Genomic DNA, 22,445 nt, shown 5'->3' with positions numbered 1-22,445 from the left:
ATCAATGATTCCCTTCGGAGGTGATATAAGAAAATCACAAAAATGAGAATGAGAACACATCAGTGGTTTACATTCCTTCATATCCAGGGGACAATGTTAAACCATCGTGCCTGGAAGGACCAAGTAACTGCACAGCTTAGACCACTCCCTGATCCTTCTTGTTTCATTGCCACTCTCCATTGCTACATTAAATAGACGTTTTGTAGAATGTACAGCACAGAAACAGGCCATTCAGCCCAACTGGTCTGCATTGGTGTTTAGTTTCCACAAAGGCTGTATCCACCCTCCTCTTGTCAACCTTATCTTCAGCTCCATGAACTTTTTTTAAATGCTGGATGCCTACTTCCCAAGATGAAACACCAAAACAGTTTTACTCCAGCGGTTGATACAGATACCTACAAAAAGATTTTTAGGCTGGGCCCATGTTATAGGCAGCCAAGGCACCAACTGGATGAAGTTATCATCTCCTCTCGATACCTTAAGGGCAATCATTTCTCTCTTCCTCGGCTCACTGGAGCCTTATTAAAATCTTTAGGGCCAGTCTGGGTTATGTAACAGTGCAGATGTGCTGCTCTAATGTCCCTCATAGTGGCTCTTTATGGTGCAAATCCCGACAGGAGCATGTCCTGCATAGGCAATGACTTCAAAACCAGGAAAGTAGCAGTTCCACCCGTTACTTGCACCAGCGTCAGAACTGCTTCTGAGGAAAATACTACCTTCAATTGCCGAAAGATCCTTCATCGGTTGGGATACGTTTCCATAGAATCATAGAATCCTATAGCACAGAAGGAGGCCATTTGGCCTATCAAGCTTGCACTGACTACAATCCCACCCAGACCCTATCCCCATAACTCCATGTATTTACCCTAGCTTGTCCCCCTGACACTAATGGGCAATTTAGCATGACCAATCCCCCTAACCTGCCCATCTTTGGACTGTGGGAGGAAACCAGAGCACCCGGAGGAAACCCATGCAGACATGGAGAGAATGTGCAAACTCCACACAGTCACCCGAGGCCAGATTTGATCCTGGGTCCCTGGTGCTGTGAGGAAGTTTGGAGTTTGCACATTCTCCTCATGTCTGCGTGGGTTTCCTCCGGGTGCTCCGGTTTCCTCCCACAGTCCAAAGATGTGCGGGTTAGGTTGATTGGCCAGGTTAAAAATTGTCCCTGAGATGCGTAGTTAGAGGGATTAACGGGTAAATATGTGGGGGTAGGGCCTGGGTGGGATTGTGGTCGGTGCAGACTCGATGGGCCAAATGGCCTCCTTCTGCACTGTAGGGTTTCTATGGTTTCTAAGGAAGCAGTGCTAACCACTGTGCCGCCGTGCTGCCCATTTCAGCTGGTTGTAGCACTGTTCGCACCTAATGTCCACAAGCTCCCTGGAGTCACTCTTCGTGTGCTCCCTAGGTGCACAATGGATGCTTAAAAACTGCAGAAATGAGGGATGATTATCTCTTTTTAGTGGCTAAAGTAAAAGTTTATTTATTAGTCACAAGTAAGGTTTACATTAACACTGCAATGAAGTTACTATGAAATTCCACTAGTTGCCACACTCCGGTGCCTGTTCGGGTCAATGGCTAAGCAACTGTAAAGGAATGACCCTATGATCTTGAACTAGCAGTGGGCAGCCATGCTCATATAATGTAGGAAAATGTGAATTAATGCCCTTTGGTAGGAAGAATAAAGGTGCCAAATGTTATTTCAATGGAGAAAGACTGCAGAAAGCTGCAGCACAGAGGGATTTGGTGGTTCTCATGCAAAAACTACAACACAGCTAGCATGCAAGTTCAGTAGATAATAGGAGAGGCAATGGAATTTTGACCGTTATTCCAAAGGGAATGGAGTATAAAAATAGGAAAGTCTTGCTAAAACTATACAAGGCACTAATTCGACCACACCTGGAATACTGTCAACAATTTTGGTCCCCTCATCTAGGGAAAGATATACTGACATTGGAGGCCGTGCAGAGAAGGTTCACGAGGTTGATCCCGGGTACGTAGGGATTTTCTCATCAGGAGAGGTTGAGTAGGTTGGGCCTCTACTCATTGGAGTTCAGATGAATGAGAGGTTGAGACATAAACGCTGGAATTCTATCGCCCCGCCAGCCACAGAATCGGAACGGGCGAGGGGCGGACAATGGAAATGCCCGTCGGCTTCAGGCAGGATTTTCCGGTTTCGCTCGAGCGAGGCCATAAAACCCCGCCCCAAGGACTCTCAGGGGTCTTGACAGGGTAGATGCTGAAAGGTTGTTTCCCCTTGTGGGAGAGTCTAGGACCAGAGGGTATAATCGCAGAGTAAGGGGTCACCCATTTAAGACAGAGATGAGGAGGAATTTTTCTCTCAAAGGGTAGTGAATCTGTGGAATTCCTAACCGCAGAGGGCTGTAGTGGTTGGGTTGTTAGGTATATTCAAGGCTGAGACAGACAGATTTTTAATCAGTAAAGGAATCGAGGATTATGGGAATAAGGCAGGAAAGTGGAGTTGAGGATTATCACATTAGGTCAGTCATGATCTCATTGAATGACAGAGCAAACCTGATGGGCCAAATGGCCCACTTCTGCTCTTACATCTTACGGTTTTATGGGTCAGAGGTGAGCTGCAACATTGCAGACCTAATTCTACAACCTGTACTCACTGTGAGTATGGTTTCCCCCTAGGAGCATGGAAGCTTGGATTTTATTCCCTAATTACAAGTACTGTATCTTCCATATCTACAACACTTTCTGTAAAAGCCCGCATAAGATTTGCAGCTTTTCTGTGTCTCCTGTAAGGGTAGTAGAACATCTTAAACAGAATATGTGTGTTTCTTTAAACCAAGGCTGTAACAATAAGTTACATATTCTCTGTGTAAAATTATCATGTATTTTATGATTTTTTTTTACTGTTCCTAACTCTCATGTTTGCCGTGTTTAGTTTATAAATTCCATTAACTTAAATTTTAAAATGTTGCTGTTAGGGCAAACGAAACTGAAGATGCTATTTATGATGAAGATGAGCCATCCACATTAGAGGCACCTCAAATCCAGATAGGACTGAAGTAAGTGATTTCAATAAAAAGTAAATACGAATTTGTGAGTCTGAATTTATTTTCGCTTTTTGTCCTCTTCCCTCCTGTTCTCCTGTAGCCATCGAGTCCTTGCCAACAGTTCCATAGGTCCAATGATAAGTGCACAAGTAGGCTGCCATTAATTGTGGCCTGTGGCATTGAATCAGCTAAGCTCAGTATGATAGTCTCCATTTTCTACTTTGAAGATGCTACATAAATCCAAGCTGTTGTATCCACTCAACGCTTACACATATGCACACTCAATACAGAATGATGGATAGTGCTGTTTAGAAAAAGCCCTGGCTGATGCTCCAGTGTCATGGGTTCAAATCCCAGCATGGCACCTGGGGAAATTTAAATTCAATTAACTAATCAATCTGGAATAAAGTGCTCTTCTCATTAATAATGATCACAGAACTGGCAGATTGTCATAAAAGTCCATCTGGATCACTTCAGTTCTTGAGGTGAGCCTTACCTGGTCTATCCACCTGAGACTCCAGACCTACGGCAATGTGGTTGACCCTTAACTATCTTCTGAAGTGGCCGAGCAAGCCACTCGGTTGTATCAAGCTACAACAGGAAGGTCAGCACTGTGGGTGTACCTGTAGCAAATGGACTGCTGTGCTGAAGAAGCTAGCTGGCCACCTCCTTCTCAAGGGTAATTAGGGATGGACATAAAAATGCTGACATTCACACCCCAAGAATGAATAAAAGGATGTTTGCCCCTTTAATTGAGAGTCACTGAGGGCAATTAAAATGGCGCTGACTCAGCTGATATTTAGTTAAGTCAGCAATGTACAGGGGGTCAAACTCAGAATATTCCGACTTACTCACCCCTGTACACAGTCACAATTAGCCAATGTTTCTGTGTCAAAATATCTGATTCGGGGCAGACCATTCAGGACGGAGGTGAGGAGACATTTCTTCACCCAAAGAGTGGTGAGCCTGTGGAATTCATTACCACAGGAAGTAGTTGATGCCAAAACATTGAATGTATTCAAGAGGCGGCTGGATATAGTACTTGAGGCGAATGGGATCAAAGGTTATGGGGTAGAAAGCAGGATTAGGCTATTGAGTTGGACGATCAGCCATGATCGTAATGAATGGCGGGGCAGGCTCGAAGGGCCAAATGGCCGCCTCCTGTTCCTATCTTCTATGTTTCTATGACTGTTCATTTTTCTTACTGTGTCCGCCACAGGTATGATCCCACCAGTGCAAGTTTTATTATAATCATCGTGCAGCTGAGAAATCCGACTGCCCTCCTTGTGCCACCTGGATGTAAGGTGTAAGTACTATTGTCCCTGAAAACCTAATGCACCCATTCTTAGCCAACATCAGGGAATGGTTAGTGGTGAGAAGCTGGGGTTTTTGTCCCTGATGCAACCGAGATTAAGAGGAGGTTTGAAAGACGGGGTACAAGATTGTGACAGACTGTGGAAGGTAGACAAAGAGAAGATATTCCCATTAGTTGATGGTATAAGGACATGGGGACAAATATCAAAGTTCTGGGCATGAGATGCAGGGGGAGGGATATGAGGAAGAACATTTTACTCAACAAGTGGTAATGACCTCAAAGTCGTAGGCTACGACGGAATTGGAAACGGAGGTGATGAATGATTTTGAAAGGATATTAGATGAGCAACTTGAAGGAAAAGAACTTGCAAGCCTCGTGAAATAGAGTGGATGGTTGAAACTGACTGGATTGCTTTACAAGAGCTGGCACTGGACCTAAGGGCCGAATGGCCTCCTTCTGTGCTGTAAATGATTCTAATGAACAGAAAGACAAACCCACTGTAAGATCAACTCTAAATCTGCCTCACTTATTTCGGCCTTTCTAATGTCACAGACATCCCTTCTTCCCAAAGCATCTAGTTTGTCAATAATTTTAACTTCTCCCCCCAATGCCATCCCTTAACTGCCAGTGGATCAAAGTCACATTTCACCCTCTCTGAAGCTCTGGAGAAGAGTCATACAGACCTCGAAATGTTAACTCTTTTTCTCTCTCCATAGATGCTACCAGACCTAAAGTTTAAAGTTTATACAGTTTATTTATTAGTGTCACAAGTAGGCTTACCTTAACACTCCAATGAAGTTTCTGTGAAAATCCTCTAGTCGCCACACTCCGGCACCTGTTCGGGTACACTGAGGGAGATTTTAGCATGGACCTAACCAGTATGTCTTTCGGACTGTGGGAAGCACAGTGGCACAGTGGTTAGCACTGCTGCTTCACAGCGCAAGGGACCCAGGTTCAATTCTGGTCTCGGGTCACTGCCTGTGTGGAGTTGGCACATTCTCCCCGTGTCTGCGTGGGTTTCCTCCGGGTGCTCCGGTTTCCTCCCGCACTCCAAAGATGTGCGGGTTAGGTTGATTGGCCATGCTAATTTGATCATTATTGTCAGGGGCATTAGCAGAGTAAATACATGGGCTTGGTTGGGATTGTTGTCGGTGCAGACTCGATGGGCTGAATAGAACATAGAACATAGAACATTACAGCGCAGAACAGGCCCTTCGGCCCACGATGTTGCACCGACCAGTTAAAAAAAAAAACTGTGACCCTCCAACCTAAACCAATTTCTTTTCGTCCATGAACCTATCTACGGATCTCTTAAACGCCCCCAAACTAGGCGCATTTACTACTGATGCTGGCAGGGCATTCCAATCCCTCACCACCCTCTGGGTAAAGAACCTACCCCTGACATCGGTTCTATAACTACCCCCCCTCAATTTAAAGCCATGCCCCCTCGTGCTGGATTTCTCCATCAGAGGAAAAAGGCTATCACTATCCACCCTATCTAAACCTCTAATCATCTTATATGTTTCAATAAGATCCCCTCTTAGCCGCCGCCTTTCCAGCGAAAACAATCCCAAATCCCTCAGCCTCTCCTCATAGGATCTCCCCTCCATACCAGGCAACATCCTGGTAAACCTCCTCTGCACCCTCTCCAAAGCCTCCACATCCTTCCTGTAATGTGGGGACCAGAACTGCACACAGTACTCCAAGTGCGACCGCACCAGAGTTGTGTACAGTTGCAACATAACGCTACGACTCCTAAATTCAATCCCCCTACCAATAAACGCCAAGACACCATATGCCTTCTTAACAACCTTATCTACTTGATTCCCAACTTTCAGGGATCTATGCACACATACACCTAGATCCCTCTGCTCCTCCACACTATTCAAAGTCCTCCCGTTAGCCCTATACTCAACACATCTGTTATTCCTACCAAAGTGAATTACCTCACACTTCTCCGCATTAAACTCCATCCGCCACCTCTCGGCCCAACTTTGCAACCTGTCTAAGTCTTCCTGCAAACTACGACACCCTTCCTCACTGTCTACCACACCACCGACTTTGGTGTCATCAGCAAATTTGCTAATCCACCCAACTATACCCTCATCCAGATCATTAATAAATATTACAAACAGCAGTGGCCCCAAAACAGATCCCTGAGGTACACCACTTGTAACCGCACTCCATGATGAATATTTACTATCAACCACCACCCTCTGTTTCCTATCCGCAAGCCAATTCCTGATCCAATTTCCTAGATCACCCCCAATCCCATACATCTGCATTTTCTGCAGAAGCCTACCATGGTGAACCTTATCAAACGCCTTACTAAAATCCATATATACCACGTCCACTGCCTTGCCCCCATCCACCTCCTTGGTCACTTTCTCAAAAAACTCAATAAGGTTAGTAAGGCACGACCTACCTGCCACAAAACCATGCTGACTATCACCTATCAATTCATTACTCTCCAAATAACTATAAATCCTATCCCTTATAATTTTTTCCAACATCTTGCCGACAACAGAAGTGAGACTCACCGGTCTATAATTCCCGGGGAAGTCTCTGTTCCCCTTCTTAAACAATGGGACAACATTCGCTAACCTCCAATCTTCTGGTACTATACCAGAGGCCAACGACGACCTGAAGATCAGAGCCAGAGGCTCTGCAATCACTTCTCTTGCCTCCCAGAGAATCCTTGGATAAATCCCATCCGGACCAGGGGATTTATCTATTTTCAGACCCTCCAGAATATCCTGCACATCCTCCTTATCAACTGTAATACTGTCTATTCTACTCCCTTGCAACCCAGTGTCCTCCTCAGCTATATTCATGTCCCCTTGCGTGAACACCGAAGAGAAATATTGGTTCAATGCTTCACCAATCTCCTCCGGTTCCACACATAACTTCCCTCTGCCATCTATAACTGGCCCTAAACTTGCCCTAACCAACCTTCTGTTCTTGACATACCTATAGAACGCCTTAGGATTCTCTTTAACCCTATCCGCCAAAGTCTTCTCATGTCCCCTTTTAGCCCTTCTAAGCTCGCTCTTCAACTCCCTCTTAGCCAATCTAAAGCTTTCTAGTGCACTACCCGAGTGCTCACGTCTCATCCGAACATAAGCCTCCTTTTTCTTTTTAACCAACAAAGAAACTTTTTTGGTGCACCACGGTTCCCTAGCCCTACCAATTCCTCCTTGCCTGACAGGGACAATGGCCTCCTTCTGCACAGGGATTCTACAATTCACCCGAAGGAAACCCACGCAGACACGGGGAGACTGCACACAGACAGTGACCCAAATTGGGAATCGAACCCAGGTCCCTGGTGTTGTGATGCAGCAGTGCTAACCACTGTATATCGTGCCGCTCCTGCTGAGTTTATCCAACACTTTATGTTCTTATTTTAGATTTCCAGCATCTGCAGTATTTTGCCTTTATTTATGTGTTTCATTCGCTGCCACTTCCCTCCCAGCAATGCCGACCATGAAGAAATACTGCCCCTTTCTTTGAGAGCATTTCCGGTTTGTCCCCTTGCTTTGCTATTAACACATTCAGCTATATTACCTTTATGCCACTATCAGCACCTGCTTTTGTCTTTAACACTGCCATTAACACTCCCTTTGTCCTGTGTTCCATGACATCTTTGTCAAATCTCCCCTAACTCCCACCTATCCCTGACCTTCTGTATTGCTCCATCCCCTCTTAGACAGTATAAAATCAGTCACATTCCTCCCCCCTCTTTAACTCTGAAGAAGAGTCATTTAGACTTGAAACATTAGCCCTGTTTCTCTCTCCAAAGACGCTGCCAGACCTGCTGAGTTTTTCCAGCATTTTCTGTTCTTATTTCAGAGTCCTGGAAATCCCTACCTGACAACAACTTGGGAACATCTTCACCACACAGGCTGTATCAGCTCAGGAATGCACACCAGCACCTTCTCAAGGGCAACAATGGATAGGAAAATATTTTGACCTTGGCTTTGCCAGCAACACCTACATCCTGAGAATGAATATTCAAATCCTGAGATTTGTACCTTGCAACTCCTCTTTGTAATGTTTCCTGATCTCTTGAAATTTCCCTTCATAAGAGGAGCATTCAATAACTATCAATGTCATTGGTTCCCAAGTGAACCGTGACTTTTTTTTTCTCTTTCCTGTCATGGGGTCTTATTCACCCATTCAGTCAAGTCTCAAACTGTTGTTCCTGGAAAGCAATTCAGGAGCCACAAGAAAGGCGAACTACTGTGAATGCCAGAAACCTGAAGTAAAAGCAGAAAATGTTGGAAATACTCAGCAGGGCCGATAGCCTTCGTGGAGAGAGAAATGGAGTCAATAGGCAAGTTTTTTGCCAGTGCCTTCCAGCCCCCGAGCTGTTCAGCTGGAGGCTGGTTCAGGGTGGAATGGCTGCCCATCCATAAGCCCATAATGCTGAAGCAAATTGAAAAGCTAATCAGTCGGGATTTTCCAGTCGACCTACTGAGGCTTTGGGAGCATGGCAGCTGCCCTGAGGCTGAAGACGGGTTTGGCGGGGGGGTGGGGGGGGGGGGATGGGAGGGGTAGAGGAGGAGGAGATGGGAGGGGTGGTGGGGTGGGGGGGGGTGGGAGGTGATGGTGGGAACCAGTACTCCGTCACACCTTTGAGGCCCCTCACCTCACCTCACCTAGTGTGTCACAGTTGTGGCCACAGCCGTCGTGGGGTGGCACAGTGCTTAGCACTGCTGCCTCACAGTGCCAGGGACCAGGTTCGATTCCTGGCTTGGGACACTGTGCAGAGTCTGCACGTTCTCCCCATGTCTGCGTGGGTTTCCTCCAGGTGCTCCGGTTTCCTCCCACAATCCAAAAGACGTGCTGGTCAGTTGCATTGACCATGCTAAATCCATCTGACCCTGACAGTGGTGTCCAGCCACAAATATAAATTGTGCTTAACATTTCAGGTCAATGACATTTTGAGTTTTGATGACAAATCAATCTGAAGCATCAATTAATTGTCTTTAATGGCATTGGGGTTTGAATGGCTAAGACGGCTCTGAAAGGAGCAATGATTTGTACATGTCTATTTTTACTGATGTGGGTCTGACACAAGTTTGTATCATGTCTCCATTTAATGTGCCTCGTTATGGGGATGAGCCTGGAGGTGGGGGGGAAGTGCTGGGCTGAACACCCACACTATTTTAAGGTGCCTCCCCCCAGCAAAGTGCAGCTCACTGAATCACTTCAGCAGTGCGGGGAGAGGAAATGTTTTGGTAGGAATAAAAACCAGAAATGGAAAATGATTTGTCCACATCCTACGCAGGTTCTCCAGTGACGAGTGCTGAACTTACACTGTCGCTGTTCATTAAACCTTTCATTATCTCAGTCCTTTGTGTAAAGGTTAATATTGCAATCCTACAGGTATATCAGAGCCGCATTGCTTCCGAGCTCGTGTGACTACAGCAGTCTGTTCCGCACCAAGGTTCACAGTGTTGCAGAGACTCTCACCTTCAATGAGGTATTCAGGGTAGCCATTACCCAAGCTGCTTTACATCAGAAGACTCTAAGACTGGATGTTTGCTCTGTGGGGAAGACGCAGTTGGAGGATTGTCTGGTGAGTGATGGAAGACTATTTCATCAAATAAGGAAACAGAAATTAGTTTGTAGGCTAACTCCTGGGAAGTTTGCAGAAATCTGAGGTGTACTAGATAGTTCCGGCCAGATTTTCTCAGACTTGGGTAGACTCTGTGGGCCCTTTTGTTTTATTTGTTCATGGGATGTGGGTGTCACTGGCTGGGCCGGCCATTTATTGCTCATCCCAGAGGACATTTAAGAGTCAACCACATTGCTGTGCAGCTCTGGAGTCACATATAGGCCAGACCAGGTAAGAATGGCAGATTTCCTTCCCTAAAGGACATTAGAATTTAGAAAACCTACAGTGCAGAAGGAGGCCATTCAGCCTGTCGAGCCTGCACTGACAACAATCTCACCCAGGCCCATCCTCGTAACCCCACATATTTACCCTACTAATCCCCGTAACATCCCCCTAACATTAAGGGGTAATTTAGCATGACCAATCAACCTAACCCGCACATTTTTAGGATGTGGGAGGAAACCGGAGCACCCGGAGGAAACCCACGTGGACATGGGGAGAACATGCAAACACCACACAGACAGTCACCTAAGCCGGGAATCGAACCCGGGTCCCTGGCGCTGTGAGGCAGCAGTGCTAACCACAGTGCTAGTGACCAGATGGGTTTTTACGACAATCGACAATGGTTTCATGGTCATCATTAGACTTTTAGTTCCAGATTTTTACTGAATTCTAATTTCACCATCTGCCGTGGCAGGATTTGAACCTGGGTCTCCGGAGCCTCCCTCGTATTTCCAACAAATCCTATTTTTGCCCACGGGGGGTTGGGGGGAGGGGGTGTGGTTTGAGGTAGGACATGATTCACACAGGGAAAATCCCGAACTCAGCAAAGCCAATTGAACTCAGTGTTTAGTTCAAACAGATCCCATTTTCACTGTTGCAAGGGTCTTAACCCACAGTGCCGGAGTCATGGATTGATGGATTAGACGTAAACACTCTTGAAGGGTGAATAAGGTCTCTATAATTTTCATGGTCTGAAGTTTTTTAAATTTCTTGCTCTTTAAACTAAAGAAAACAGTTTTAAGCTGTCAGTGGGAGTTAAAAATGATACGCCATTAAAAACCCAGTTATAGCTCACTCCGCAACCTTCCTCAAGGGTTTTTACTTTTGAAAGTATAAGGTCAAGCTTTTCATCAGTTCAGTAATTTCTTTTTGCAGTGGAATCATCCCTACATCTAGGCCAGCTCTGGCTTCAGGACTTGATGGCCATGGAAGGCACATTCGCAATGTGGCCAAACAGGTTAATTATCAGCCCTTAAATCCTTCCAATATGCCCTGATGGCAGGCGGTAAGAGTGGGAAAGTTTCCTGGTCAGCCATTCTGCAGAAGGCCATGACAAGCCATTGCAGTACTTTGCCAAGGATAATCATGGATCAATCCAATGGATGTCCATGGTCACCAATGCCTGCATAGGGCATGTAGGATCATTGAATCATAGAATCCCTACAGTGCAGAAAGAGGCCAATTGACCCATCAAGGCTGCACGGACAACAATCCCACCCAGGCCCTATCCCCATGACCTCATGTTTTTACCCTGCTAATCTCCCTAACAGTAAGGGGCTATTGAGCATGACCAATTCACCTAACCCGCACATCTTTAAAGTGTGTTTGAAGGAGGAGGTGAATTTCTACTTAATGCAGTCACTCGGGGGGAGGAGAAGGATATCAACAGTGCACTGTACGGGGAAGTGTAGAATCGCTGACAGCAACTTCAGGATTTCTATATTTAACTCTATGCGTGCTGTATTTTCAGAGGACCCATGATGGTGAATGCTGACAGCATTACCAACATTGCTACCGCAAACCCTGGGCCATTAACACTCAAGAATGCATTTCAGAGATTCTTTTGAGGTTTTTCTGAAAAACATGACGAAGCACTATAAAAATGTTACATAAAATTCCTGTGTGAAAGAGATACATAGGAACTTTATGTTCATCCAGAAAGAACTCTTCAAATATAGACAATAAAATATAACAAAACTTACTCCAACTTATAAATCAAAGCAAAGGTTTAATAAAGAAACTTCATTACTCCAAACTTGAGGCCTCACCCTGGGCCATTCCAAAGTTATGATGTGGAGATGCCGGCGTTGGACTGGGGTGAACACAGTAAGAGTTTTAACAACACCAGTTTAAAGTCCAACAGGTTTATTTGGTAGCAAATATGGTATTTGCTACCAAATAAACCTGTTGGACTTTAACCTGGTGTTGTTAAAACTCTTACCCCATTCCAAAGTTCCCCACAAGTCCCAACATGTTCTAATTTATACTGAGTCCGCTGGTCAGCTGATCATCACATCGTTCTGTCATTGGTTACATGGTTTACTGGGTCAGCTGACTCTTGCAGCTTGTTACCATTGGTCACGTTACAACAGATCCACTGTCATCACCGGTTACATTCTAACAGTTTACACATGCACAATAACTAGGTTGATTAAAACATTGAATTGACAAAGAACTCTTTTCCTTTCCAAAGGCTGGAACCCAAATCAGTCTGGCAGACCTCTCCAGCGATGGTGAGACCTCTACAAGCTGGTACAACTTGCTGCATTACAAGAGCATGAACATTCACAATTCAAGGAACAAAACACAAACCGAGGAAACCTCACTGACACTGCAGCCTTGCAGCACCATCGACGAGGTAAGGTTTGAATTAGGTTCGGTGGAACCATTTGTAAAAATTCATTTATGGGGCTTGGGTGTCGATGGCTGGGCCAACATCTATTGCCCATCCCTAATTCCTCTGGAGAAGGTGGTGGTGAGCTGCCTCCTTGAACTGCTGCAGACCATGTGGTGTAGGTACACCCACAGTGCTCTTTGGGAGGAAGTTCCAGGATTTTATCCAGCAGCAGTGAAGGAACGGCGATATATTTTCATATCACCATTTTCACGATGGTGAGCTACTTGCAGGGGAACTTGCAGGTGGTGGTGTCCTTCTGCTGCTCTTGCAAGGAGTTGAACCCAACAGATTGGTTCTTATGTGCACAAATAACTGGACATGGTGTGCCATCTCATAAGAAAGGCAGGATGTTAATTTGGTTCAGGGCGAGACCTTTGCTCCCATTTGGGGATGGGAGGGGGCAAGTCCTATTTTAGAGAGCTATCAGGCAATCCCAGTCCAATTGACTGGCAGCTCTGTAGTCCCAGCAGTGCCAGGTTTGAGCTGTGGTCACTACCAGCTCCTGGACAGAAGGAGGTTATGGAGGCCTGTCTGGGATCTGGCTGGCCAGGATCAAGGCCTGGCTGATAAGCTTGAGCAAGGGTGGGGGGATTGGGAATGGGAGGGGTGGTGATGAAGTGGGTGTATAACCTTGACAGGGGCTGCCACCAATGGGCACAGGGGTCTCCCAGAGAATGTCTCCCCCTTTGCCCAACACAAACCCGCCCAATAAAAGCTGCTAGGTTCCCTATTTGGCATTGGCTTCCCCCAATGCAAATAAAGTGGCGGTAGTGGTGGGATGAGGCACTTTAACGTCCTTCAATTGGCTCTTAAGGGTCTCAATAGGCCCATGGGTGGGCTGGATGTCCAACATCTCCATATTCCCCCGTAAAGTGGGAGACAGATTGGAGGTGGATGGGAAAGCAGTGGGATAACCATGCATCGCATTTTACGAGCCCCTCCCCCACCTTCAAACTCACCTGCAAAGGGGGCTGTGAATAAAATCCAACTCATATTTTATGTAAGCTCTGTCGGTTACTTTGAACTTGTGTTAAGAGAAATGAAGGAAGATATAGGAAGTATTGGAAAGTTCAATACTGACTCAAGCTTATTATTTATTTTCCAATTGTTCAACAGTGTGTGAGAAATGTATAAGCCGAAGCCACTTGAAACATTGAAAGATTTTTAATTTCGTTATATCACAAGATGAGGTCCGCAGGGGTTGTGAAGTTGGTTATTTGATCTGATGAGGTTACCTCTGGCCAAAACGTTGTGAAACTTCACTTTAAATGCCTCATTGTCTGATGAATTTGCCCAGCAGGTTTCTGTAGATAAAAATATCAATGACAGCTAAATTACATGTTTGAAATTTAAGTATCACAAGTTATTTTGATGAGTGGAAATTGCATTTAATTATAACATACTTTGGCGCAGAAATGTTGGGCATTCTTTAAGGGAAATTGAAGTGCCTTTGGTAAGTTTTGTCAAAAGATTTTCTGCTCGAGCACAAAATTCTGCTTGAAAGAAAAGAATTCTCTGTATTCTGCCTTGACATCCTTCAGTCCCATTGCCTTTCTTCTCTTCTTATCCAGCAGGACGCTGTATCTGCATTGCTGGTAAGGACATCCGTTGAGCTGCAGGCCGTAGAGCAGGAACTGGCTACAGAGGAAGAAGATGTTGCAGCAGGCGAAGACTGGTACTGTTGTCTTTGTGACATTAGATAATTTACCTTGGAGTGGAGCGTTCTTCTCTCATTGGTGTAAAAACACCAAGTCGAGTAGAATTTATTGATTAGTCACAAATAAGGCTTACATTAACACTGCAATGAAGTTACTGTGAAATTCCCCTAGTTGCCACAGCTTGGCGCCTGTTCGGGTCAATGCACCTAACCACCACGTCTTTCAGAATGGGGAGGAAACCGGAGCATCCGGAGGAAATCCACACAGACACGGGGAGAATGTGCAAACTCCACACAGATGGTGACGCAAGCCGGGAATCAAACCCGGGCCCCTGGCGCTGTGAGGCAGCAGTGCTTACATTAACACTGCAATGAAGTTACTGTGAAAAATCCCCTAGTCGCCACACTCGGGCGCCTGTTCGGGTACACTGAGGGAGAATTTAACATGGCCAATTAACCTAAACCGCACGTCTTTCAGACTGTGGGAGGAAACCGGAGCACCCGGAGGAAACCCACGCAGACACGGGGAGAACGTGCAAACTCCACACAGACAATGACCCAAGCGGGAATCGAATCCGGGTCCCTGGCGCTGTGAAGCAGCAGTGCTAACCACTGTGCCACCATGCTGCCCCACATGGGTTCCTCTGAACTCCCACAATAACTCCAATGGTAGCCTGGTGGAATGTCCTGAACCGGGTGGTACTTTGGGGCCCATGTTAATAACAGATGTTTTCCTCGAGGACTACTTTGTAATCCACCAATATGATACAAGCATGGATGGGACCCAAGCCTGCTGTACTCATGGTCTATGAGCTCTTCAAGTGCAACACTCTGGGCAGGTGATGAGTAGAAGTCAAGCATTCTCTTGAGGATAAGGAAAAAATGGTATTGTTGGGTCTACAGTATGAAGATGGCTTTCATTTCTCCTTTGAATGTTGCACTTGTTTCACCTCTCAGTATTATTGGTTGGTAGGGGAAAAGTGGTAATGGCAGCAAGTCTCAGCTCTGGTGATGGCCACAGCTGGGCAGTCTAATAGGAAGAGTTTTAACAACACCAAGTTAAAGTCCAACAGGTTTATTTGGTAGCAAATGCCATTTGGTAGCAAATGCCAGTCCAATAGGAAACAGCGGGTGTCACGGGAAAACAGAAACTGGGTTGCAAGTGGCTCTTAAGCCATGTTACAAGTCGCAATGATACATGACTACGATCAATCAACAATGCCATTATTATCATATCATGCAGCTGCCAAGATAGGTAAAGACAAATTGAATGGACTGCGGTCTTTTTTCCCTAACTTTCTACACACAGAAAAACAGAGACGTTACAACATAGACAATAGTCCATGTCACTGCTTGCCCTTAACGTGGGAAAATAGTTCTAATCACATTTACCTACTGTATCCTTCAACCATTCATCCACCTATCCTATCAAACCTTGAATCTTGACAAAAGGTGACAAAGAGAAACAGATGAAATTGTATATGATTTTTATAACTTGTTGCTAAATGCAGGCTGGAGATGCTGGTGGAAGATACTGCTGAGGCACAGGAAGAAGAAAATGGCATTGGCAAAGAGGCAGAGGTGGAAGAGGATGCTGCGGAACTGGTTGTATTGCAAGAAATGCCCCAGAGTATGACTGATGAAGAAAGCAGCAGTGTGGCGGACTCACACACAGTGCCACCAACTCTGGTAGGAATGTTCACCGTTGTCCACTTCCATTAAAAAGGGAGCCCCATTTTATTAAGTTCTCAAGCATTTTTAGAACTCAGAATGTTGGCTATGAACTTAATCACTCCCCAATACAGTGACAAAAATGTAAACCTGTTGCACTTCAACATGGAATGACATGTTAGTGTCCCATACCAGAACCCCAAGTTACCTTAGGAAGCCAGACCAGACCCCAACATTTTTTGGGGGGATAAATGTGAGGATAGGAATGATTCCATTGACAAAGTAGGGATCTTTTATGGTAAAACAAACTTTATTTAATAACACAGTTTAAATATAACTCTAACAAATTAAGCAGCTTAATATTTAACAGTTGAACAATATTTAAAAATGAAAAGAAAACAACTTTAATTTCTAATTTACCACTTTTTCAATTCCAGATAAGCAACATTCCTCTTACCTAAGGGTCACTTTAAATGCAGTTAGCAACCATAAATATATTTGCTATAATGAGTGAAGACAGTCTTAAAGCTTTCAGAGAGAGAGATAGAGTTTCAGAAGCCTGCAAAATCCTTCAAATTTCAACCAGGCTTCAGCTGTAAAATGAACGGCCTTCTGCGAAAGCTTTTTCTCTCTGTCCATAAACCACATCATCACATGAGCCAATCATTCGAATCCAAAATCCCAAGAGAACTTAAGTAAATAAAAGTCAATTAACTCTACTTAACATAACCACTTGCAAGGTTGAAATGAGTAATTATCCTGCTCTCCCAAAATCTGAACTGCATTCCCTCCAAACATATCGACTGCCTGTCGCATAAAGCTGAATTTTTAAACATTTCCCTTAAACACAAAAGCATTATATATATATATCCATGTCAATTGCATTACTATCATCACAGACAGAAATGTTATGATTGTACAGTTGTGGGGTTGGCAGTACTGGGGGTGTGTGGAGGGTGGTGCGCGCAGTGTGGTGGGGAAGAAAAAATGTAAATTGAAGCTCTTGCCGTAGTTGGCAAGTCTCGGCAGTAAGAGCTCTTGTCCTTTTGAATAAGTGGAACATCCAGCCAGTTGGTACATTATCATGGGTGTGGAGTTAAATAAGTAAATCTTGCATTAATTGCAGGAATAATAATTCCCACTCCCACTCACCTGAAGAAGGGGCTTAAGGCTCCGAAAGCTTGTGGCTTTTGCTACCAAATAAACCTGTTGGACTTTAACCCGGTGTTGTTAAACTTCTTACTGTGTTCACCCCAGTCCAACGTTGGCATCTCCACATCACTATTCCAGAGTCACAGCAATGTGGTTGACTCTCAACTGCACTCTGAAATAGCCCAGCAATCCACTCAGTTCAAGGGTAACGTTTGATAAGGTGCCCCATAAAAGGCTGCTGAAGAAGATTAGGGCACACGGAGTTGGGGGTAGTGTGTTAAAGTGGATTGGGGACTGGCTATCCGACAGGAAGCAAAGAGTCGGAATAAATGGGTGTTTTTCCGGTTGGAGGAAGGTAACTAGTGGCGTGGCGCAGGGATCGGTACTCGGGCCGCAACTGTTTACCATTTATATAGATGATCTGGAGGAGGGGACGGAGTGTAGGGTAACGAAGTTTGCAGACGACACAAAGATAAGTGGAAAAGTGAATCGTGTGGAGGACGGAGAAGATCTGCAGAGAGATTTGGACAGGCTGAGTGAGTGGGCGAGGATATGGCAAATGGAGTATAACGTTGATAAATGCGAGGTTATACACTTTGGAGGAAATAATAACAAATGGGATTACTATCTCAATGGAAACAAATTAAAACATGCTACCGTGCAAAGGGACCTGGGGGTCCTTGTGCATGAGACGCAAAAGCCCAGTCTGCAGGTACAACAGGTGATCAAGAAGGCAAATGGGATGTTGGCCTATATTGCGAGGGGGATAGAATATAAAAGCAGGGATGTCTTGATGCACCTGTACAGGGCATTGGTGAGGCCGCAGCTGGAATACTGTGTGCAGTATTGGTCCCCTTATATGAGGAAGGATATATTGGCATTGGAGGGAGTGCAGAGAAGGTTCACCAGGTTGATACCGGAGATGAGGGGTTTGGATTCTGAGGAGAGGCTGAGGAGATTGGGTTTGTACTCGTTGGAGTTTAGAAGGATGAGGGGGGATCTTATGGAGACTTATAAGATAATGCGGGGGCTGGATAGGGTGGAGGCGGAGAGATTCTTTCCACTTAGTAAGGAAGTTAAAACTAGAGGACACAGCCTCAAAATAAAGGGGGGTCGGTTTAAGACAGAGTTGAGGAGGAACTTCTTCTCCCAGAGGGTGGTGAATCTCTGGAATTCTCTGCCCACTGAGGTGGTGGAGGCTACCTCGCTGAATATGTTTAAAGCGCGGATGGATGGATTCCTGAGCGGTAAGGGAATTAAGGGTTATGGGGATCAGGCGGGTAAGTGGTACTGATCCACGTCAGATCAGCCATGATCTTATTGAATGGCGGGGCAGGCTCGAGGGGCTAGATGGCCTACTCCTGCTCCTATTTCTTATGTTCTTATGTTCTTAACTGGGGATGGGCAATAAATGCTGATGTGGAGATGCTGGCGTTGGACTGGGGTAAACACAGTAAGAAGTTTAACAACACCAGGTTAAAGTCCAACAGGTTTATTTGATAGCAAAAGCTATCAAATAAACCTGTTGGACTTTAACCTGGTGTTGTTAAACTTCTTACAATAAATGCTGGCCAGCCGACGACGCCCCTGTCCCACGAATGAAGAAAAAAATGGTTTGATTGTAGGTCTCCAATGAATAATTTGATGCATTCATATTACAAAACTGCCCCTCTTCTTCATGTGACTGTGTAATGACTTTCGGCAAATCAGCCCTGGGAAAGGTCTAAGCCAATGCTGTGACAATCTGCTGACCTGTATGGTCAGGTTAAGTGGCAACAAATGCTACCAGTCAGCCAGTTACACGGCTGCCCCTGCTGCTCCAAGCAGAATCTGGGAAAACTGTCTCTTTATGCTGACCCAGGCTCTTTCTGAGTTTAGAAATAAACTGTTCTATTTATCTTACAGTGCTGGGCTTGTAAAGGTAAACTTCGATGTTTGGTGAACTACCTGTGAGCCGTTCTCATACAACAGCAACTGACAGAATGTTTGCATCCAATGTGCACAGGTTGACAGGGAAATGAACACAGAGGAGGCTGTGATGGAGTGTGTGGCTGTCAGGCCCAAGGACAGGGCCAACCTGAACAATAGGCAAAAGCATTTTGTGAGGAACAGCATGATTGTAAGGTCCCAAACCTTTTCTCCAGGAGAAAGGAATCAGTACATTTGCAGGGTAAGAAACTCCTCTTCATTATATTGATAGCAATTCACAAATGTTTGTTTCGATGCATAATGGGCTGGATTCTCCGACCTTGCCCACAGTTGGGATTCTCCAGTCCTGCTGCAGTGAACGGAGAATTGGCAGAGTGTCAGATTCTCCAATGTCACGAGCAGCGGCAGTGGATCGTGAGCGACCAGAGAATTGGGGCCAGTATTCCCTATATATAGCTTTGACAAAGGGTCATCTGGACTTGAAACGTCGTCAGCTCTTTCCTCTCCTTACAGATGCTGCCAGACCTGCTGAGATTATCCAGCATTTTCTCTTTTGATTTCCTATATATGTTTGTCCTGTGTTTCCAACAGCACAGCCATTATGTCACAGGCCCAGGGCACATAATTTTCCCCCTACAATGAACGGGCTGCATGGCTGTGATTTCCAGTAACATGTTCCCTGTGTGCTTATCACCATGACAGGAGCCTGTGTTTGTAAAATGGGTCCTAGTATGTCTACATGCAGAGGTGCATATAATGAAAGTGATTTCAGTATCCCTTTACTGGCAAGTATGAATTTGTTTGGACCTATACACTGGGCTCCTGCTGTGTTTGTCTCATTATAACACTGTAGAATCATCAAATGATGCAACACAGGATGAGCTGTTTGAAAGAATTATCCAATTAGTCTGATTTTCTAGCACTTTCTCCAGAGCCCTCCTAATTTTTCCTGCTCGAGTATTTACCCAATTCCCTTTGGAAAGTTATTTTTGAATCTGCTTTCACACAATGCATTCTGATTTTCTTTATCCCTTCACAGGATATCTGTATCACTGGCTAGGCCAGCATTTACTGCCCATTCCTAATTGCCCTTGTGAAGGTGGTGGTGAGCTGCCTTTTTGAATTGCTGCAGTCCCTGTGGTGTAGGTACACCCACAGTGCTGTTAGGGAGGGAGTTCCAGGGTTTTTTTTCCAGTGAAGGAATAGCGATGTATTTCCAATTCAGGATATGGATCATCATTGTGTAGGCAACAGCAGTTAATAGTAGAGTCAGAATTAAGACAAACATGTAATCAGGGAAGGGAATTCTTACAATGACCAGAATGTTTGCTATGTTACCTTTATGCCACTGTCAGCCATTTACACATCCTCTATCTCATGCCCTACGCATCTTTGTTGCAATCTTTCCTAGCTGACCTTCTACTCTGCTCCAGAAGCTCTGCCCTCTTATACAGGATCGAATACATCACATACCTCCCTCTCTTTAACTCTGAGGAAGAGTCATATGGGCTTGTAACATCAGCTCTGTTTCTCTCTCTACAGATACTGCCAGACTTGCTGAGTTTTTCCAGCATTTTCTGAATTGATTTTGTTATGTTGAGATGAAACTCTTGTTCCTCTGCTGACTGTTAAACTTGCACGTGAAATGGGTTGGAAACTCTTAATATTGTTCCAACTTGACCTCCATGTAGAATGCAAACCTGTCCGGCAATAAAGTGGCAGTTCCACTCTCCAGGACCTTAAAGTATATCTGGTATGTTCATCAAATGACTGAAGGTCCATTCCTGGGGGAAAATAGAGGAAGCTTCACTCTACTTCAGGCCTTTGCTATACCCAAGTTGGGAGTGCTTGTTGCTAACAGTTACAGTATGAATATTTGAACAATGTTCACCCTGGATGTAAGCTACATTCTTTTATACTTTAATCCCCTTGGTTTTCTGTATCAACAGTTGAATCGAAGTGACAGTGACAGTTCAACATTAGCCAAAAGGTCACCGTTTGTGCGCAATGCCATGGAACGGCGAAGCCTGCGAGTTAAAAGGGTATGTCTTATTAATAATCAAAAGAAAATCTTACCTCAGAAAAACATTAGGAAAGTTCTTTGGATTGTGCCAACATATTCTGCCATGGAAGAGTGGGATCTGGATTGTAGTTGGTCTGTGAGCTGCCAGAAGAGAGTCATTGTAATATAGTGCTAGGTGTAGCTGCAAAATATACAGGTGCTGGAGTGTGGCGACTAGGGGAGTTTCACAGTAACTTCATTGCAGTGTTAGTGTAAGCCTACTTGTGACTAATAAGTAAATTTTACTTTAAAATATGTTGGAATTGTACTGGCAATAAATGGAACTGGGGGTGATGTTCTGAATGATTTAACAGTGGCAAACCTTGAATAGATATATCCACAATCACATTTTTAATCCTTGGCCGGGATCGGAAAACCTGCCGGCATTGGTTTGGGGGGGGGGGGGCGCAATTTGCGGGGGGCAAAAAAACCCTGCCCTGAGTTTAAACAGTGGATATAATTCCACATAGAGTTATTAGCTTGATCACAGATTAAATTTCTAAAACAGAGGTGTACTTGGTACAGAGGTTTTTAAAGTTTATTTGTTAGTGTCCCAAGTAGGCTTACATTGATACTGCAATGAAGTTACTGTGAAAATCCCCTCGTCGCCTCATTCCAGCACCTGTTTGGGTATACTGAGGGAGAATTTAGCATGGCCAATGCACCTAACCAGCACGTCTTTCGGATTGTGGGAGGAAACTGGAGCACTCGGAGGAAACCCACGCAGACATGGGGAGAACGTGCAGACTCCGCACAGACAGTCACCTAAGCCGGGAATTGAACCCGGGTCCCTGGCGCTGTGAGGCAGCGTGCCGCCCCAAGGTGTACTTGGTATAATCTTCAAAGTAAATCAGTATGATTAATACACTAGTTCAGCAAGGATAAACTTACAATTCTGCTCTCTTGGCACAATGAAAGGACGTATTGGGAACTCGATATACTGGTAGTCAATCTGCTGTCTGCCCGATATTTTACTGATTATAATTTACCACATGTTTGATGGATTTCAAAGGTTGCCTGTGCTTCTATTTATTTTCCAATATATAATCAATGTAACAACATCAACTCCGAACAGATTTAATTACTTTCCATGAATAACTCCCAAAGCTTTGATTTGTTTTGGGACAGCAGTTGCTATGGGAAATGGAGAGTTAAAATAGATCCATCGAATTTAAATCCAATAAGGTAATTGTGATCCTCTTTGAACAGTATTAAGGAGGTGGAGAACATGCCCCTGTCTACACCAATGGGGATGAAGTAGAAATGGTCAAGAGCTTCAAGTTTTTAGATGTCCAGATCACCAACAACTTGTCCTGGTCCCCCCATGCCGACA

At 44.9% G+C, this 22,445-nt stretch overlaps 1 protein-coding gene across 3 annotated transcripts in view; it reads left to right on the top strand.

The window, feature by feature from the left end:
• LOC144495136 (protein WWC2-like) overlaps positions 1–22,445 on the top strand; it is a 240,392-nt gene that overhangs the window by 205,668 nt on the left and 12,279 nt on the right. For all 3 annotated transcript variants that reach the window (XM_078215083.1, XM_078215084.1, XM_078215085.1), the window contains exons 13-20: positions 2,958–3,038; positions 4,246–4,332; positions 9,730–9,922; positions 12,438–12,602; positions 14,213–14,316; positions 15,810–15,987; positions 19,127–19,291; positions 21,000–21,092. In XM_078215083.1, the coding sequence (XP_078071209.1) occupies positions 2,958–3,038; positions 4,246–4,332; positions 9,730–9,922; positions 12,438–12,602; positions 14,213–14,316; positions 15,810–15,987; positions 19,127–19,291; positions 21,000–21,092 (1,066 nt within the window). The remainder of the gene's footprint in view (positions 1–2,957; positions 3,039–4,245; positions 4,333–9,729; positions 9,923–12,437; positions 12,603–14,212; positions 14,317–15,809; positions 15,988–19,126; positions 19,292–20,999; positions 21,093–22,445) is intronic.

Source organism: Mustelus asterias, chromosome 6 (genome assembly GCF_964213995.1).
Source record: "Mustelus asterias chromosome 6, sMusAst1.hap1.1, whole genome shotgun sequence".
Classification (NCBI taxonomy): domain Eukaryota; kingdom Metazoa; phylum Chordata; class Chondrichthyes; order Carcharhiniformes; family Triakidae; genus Mustelus; species Mustelus asterias.
The sequence above is the reverse complement of the archived record's forward strand: the minus strand, read 5'-3'. Positions and strand labels throughout refer to the sequence as shown.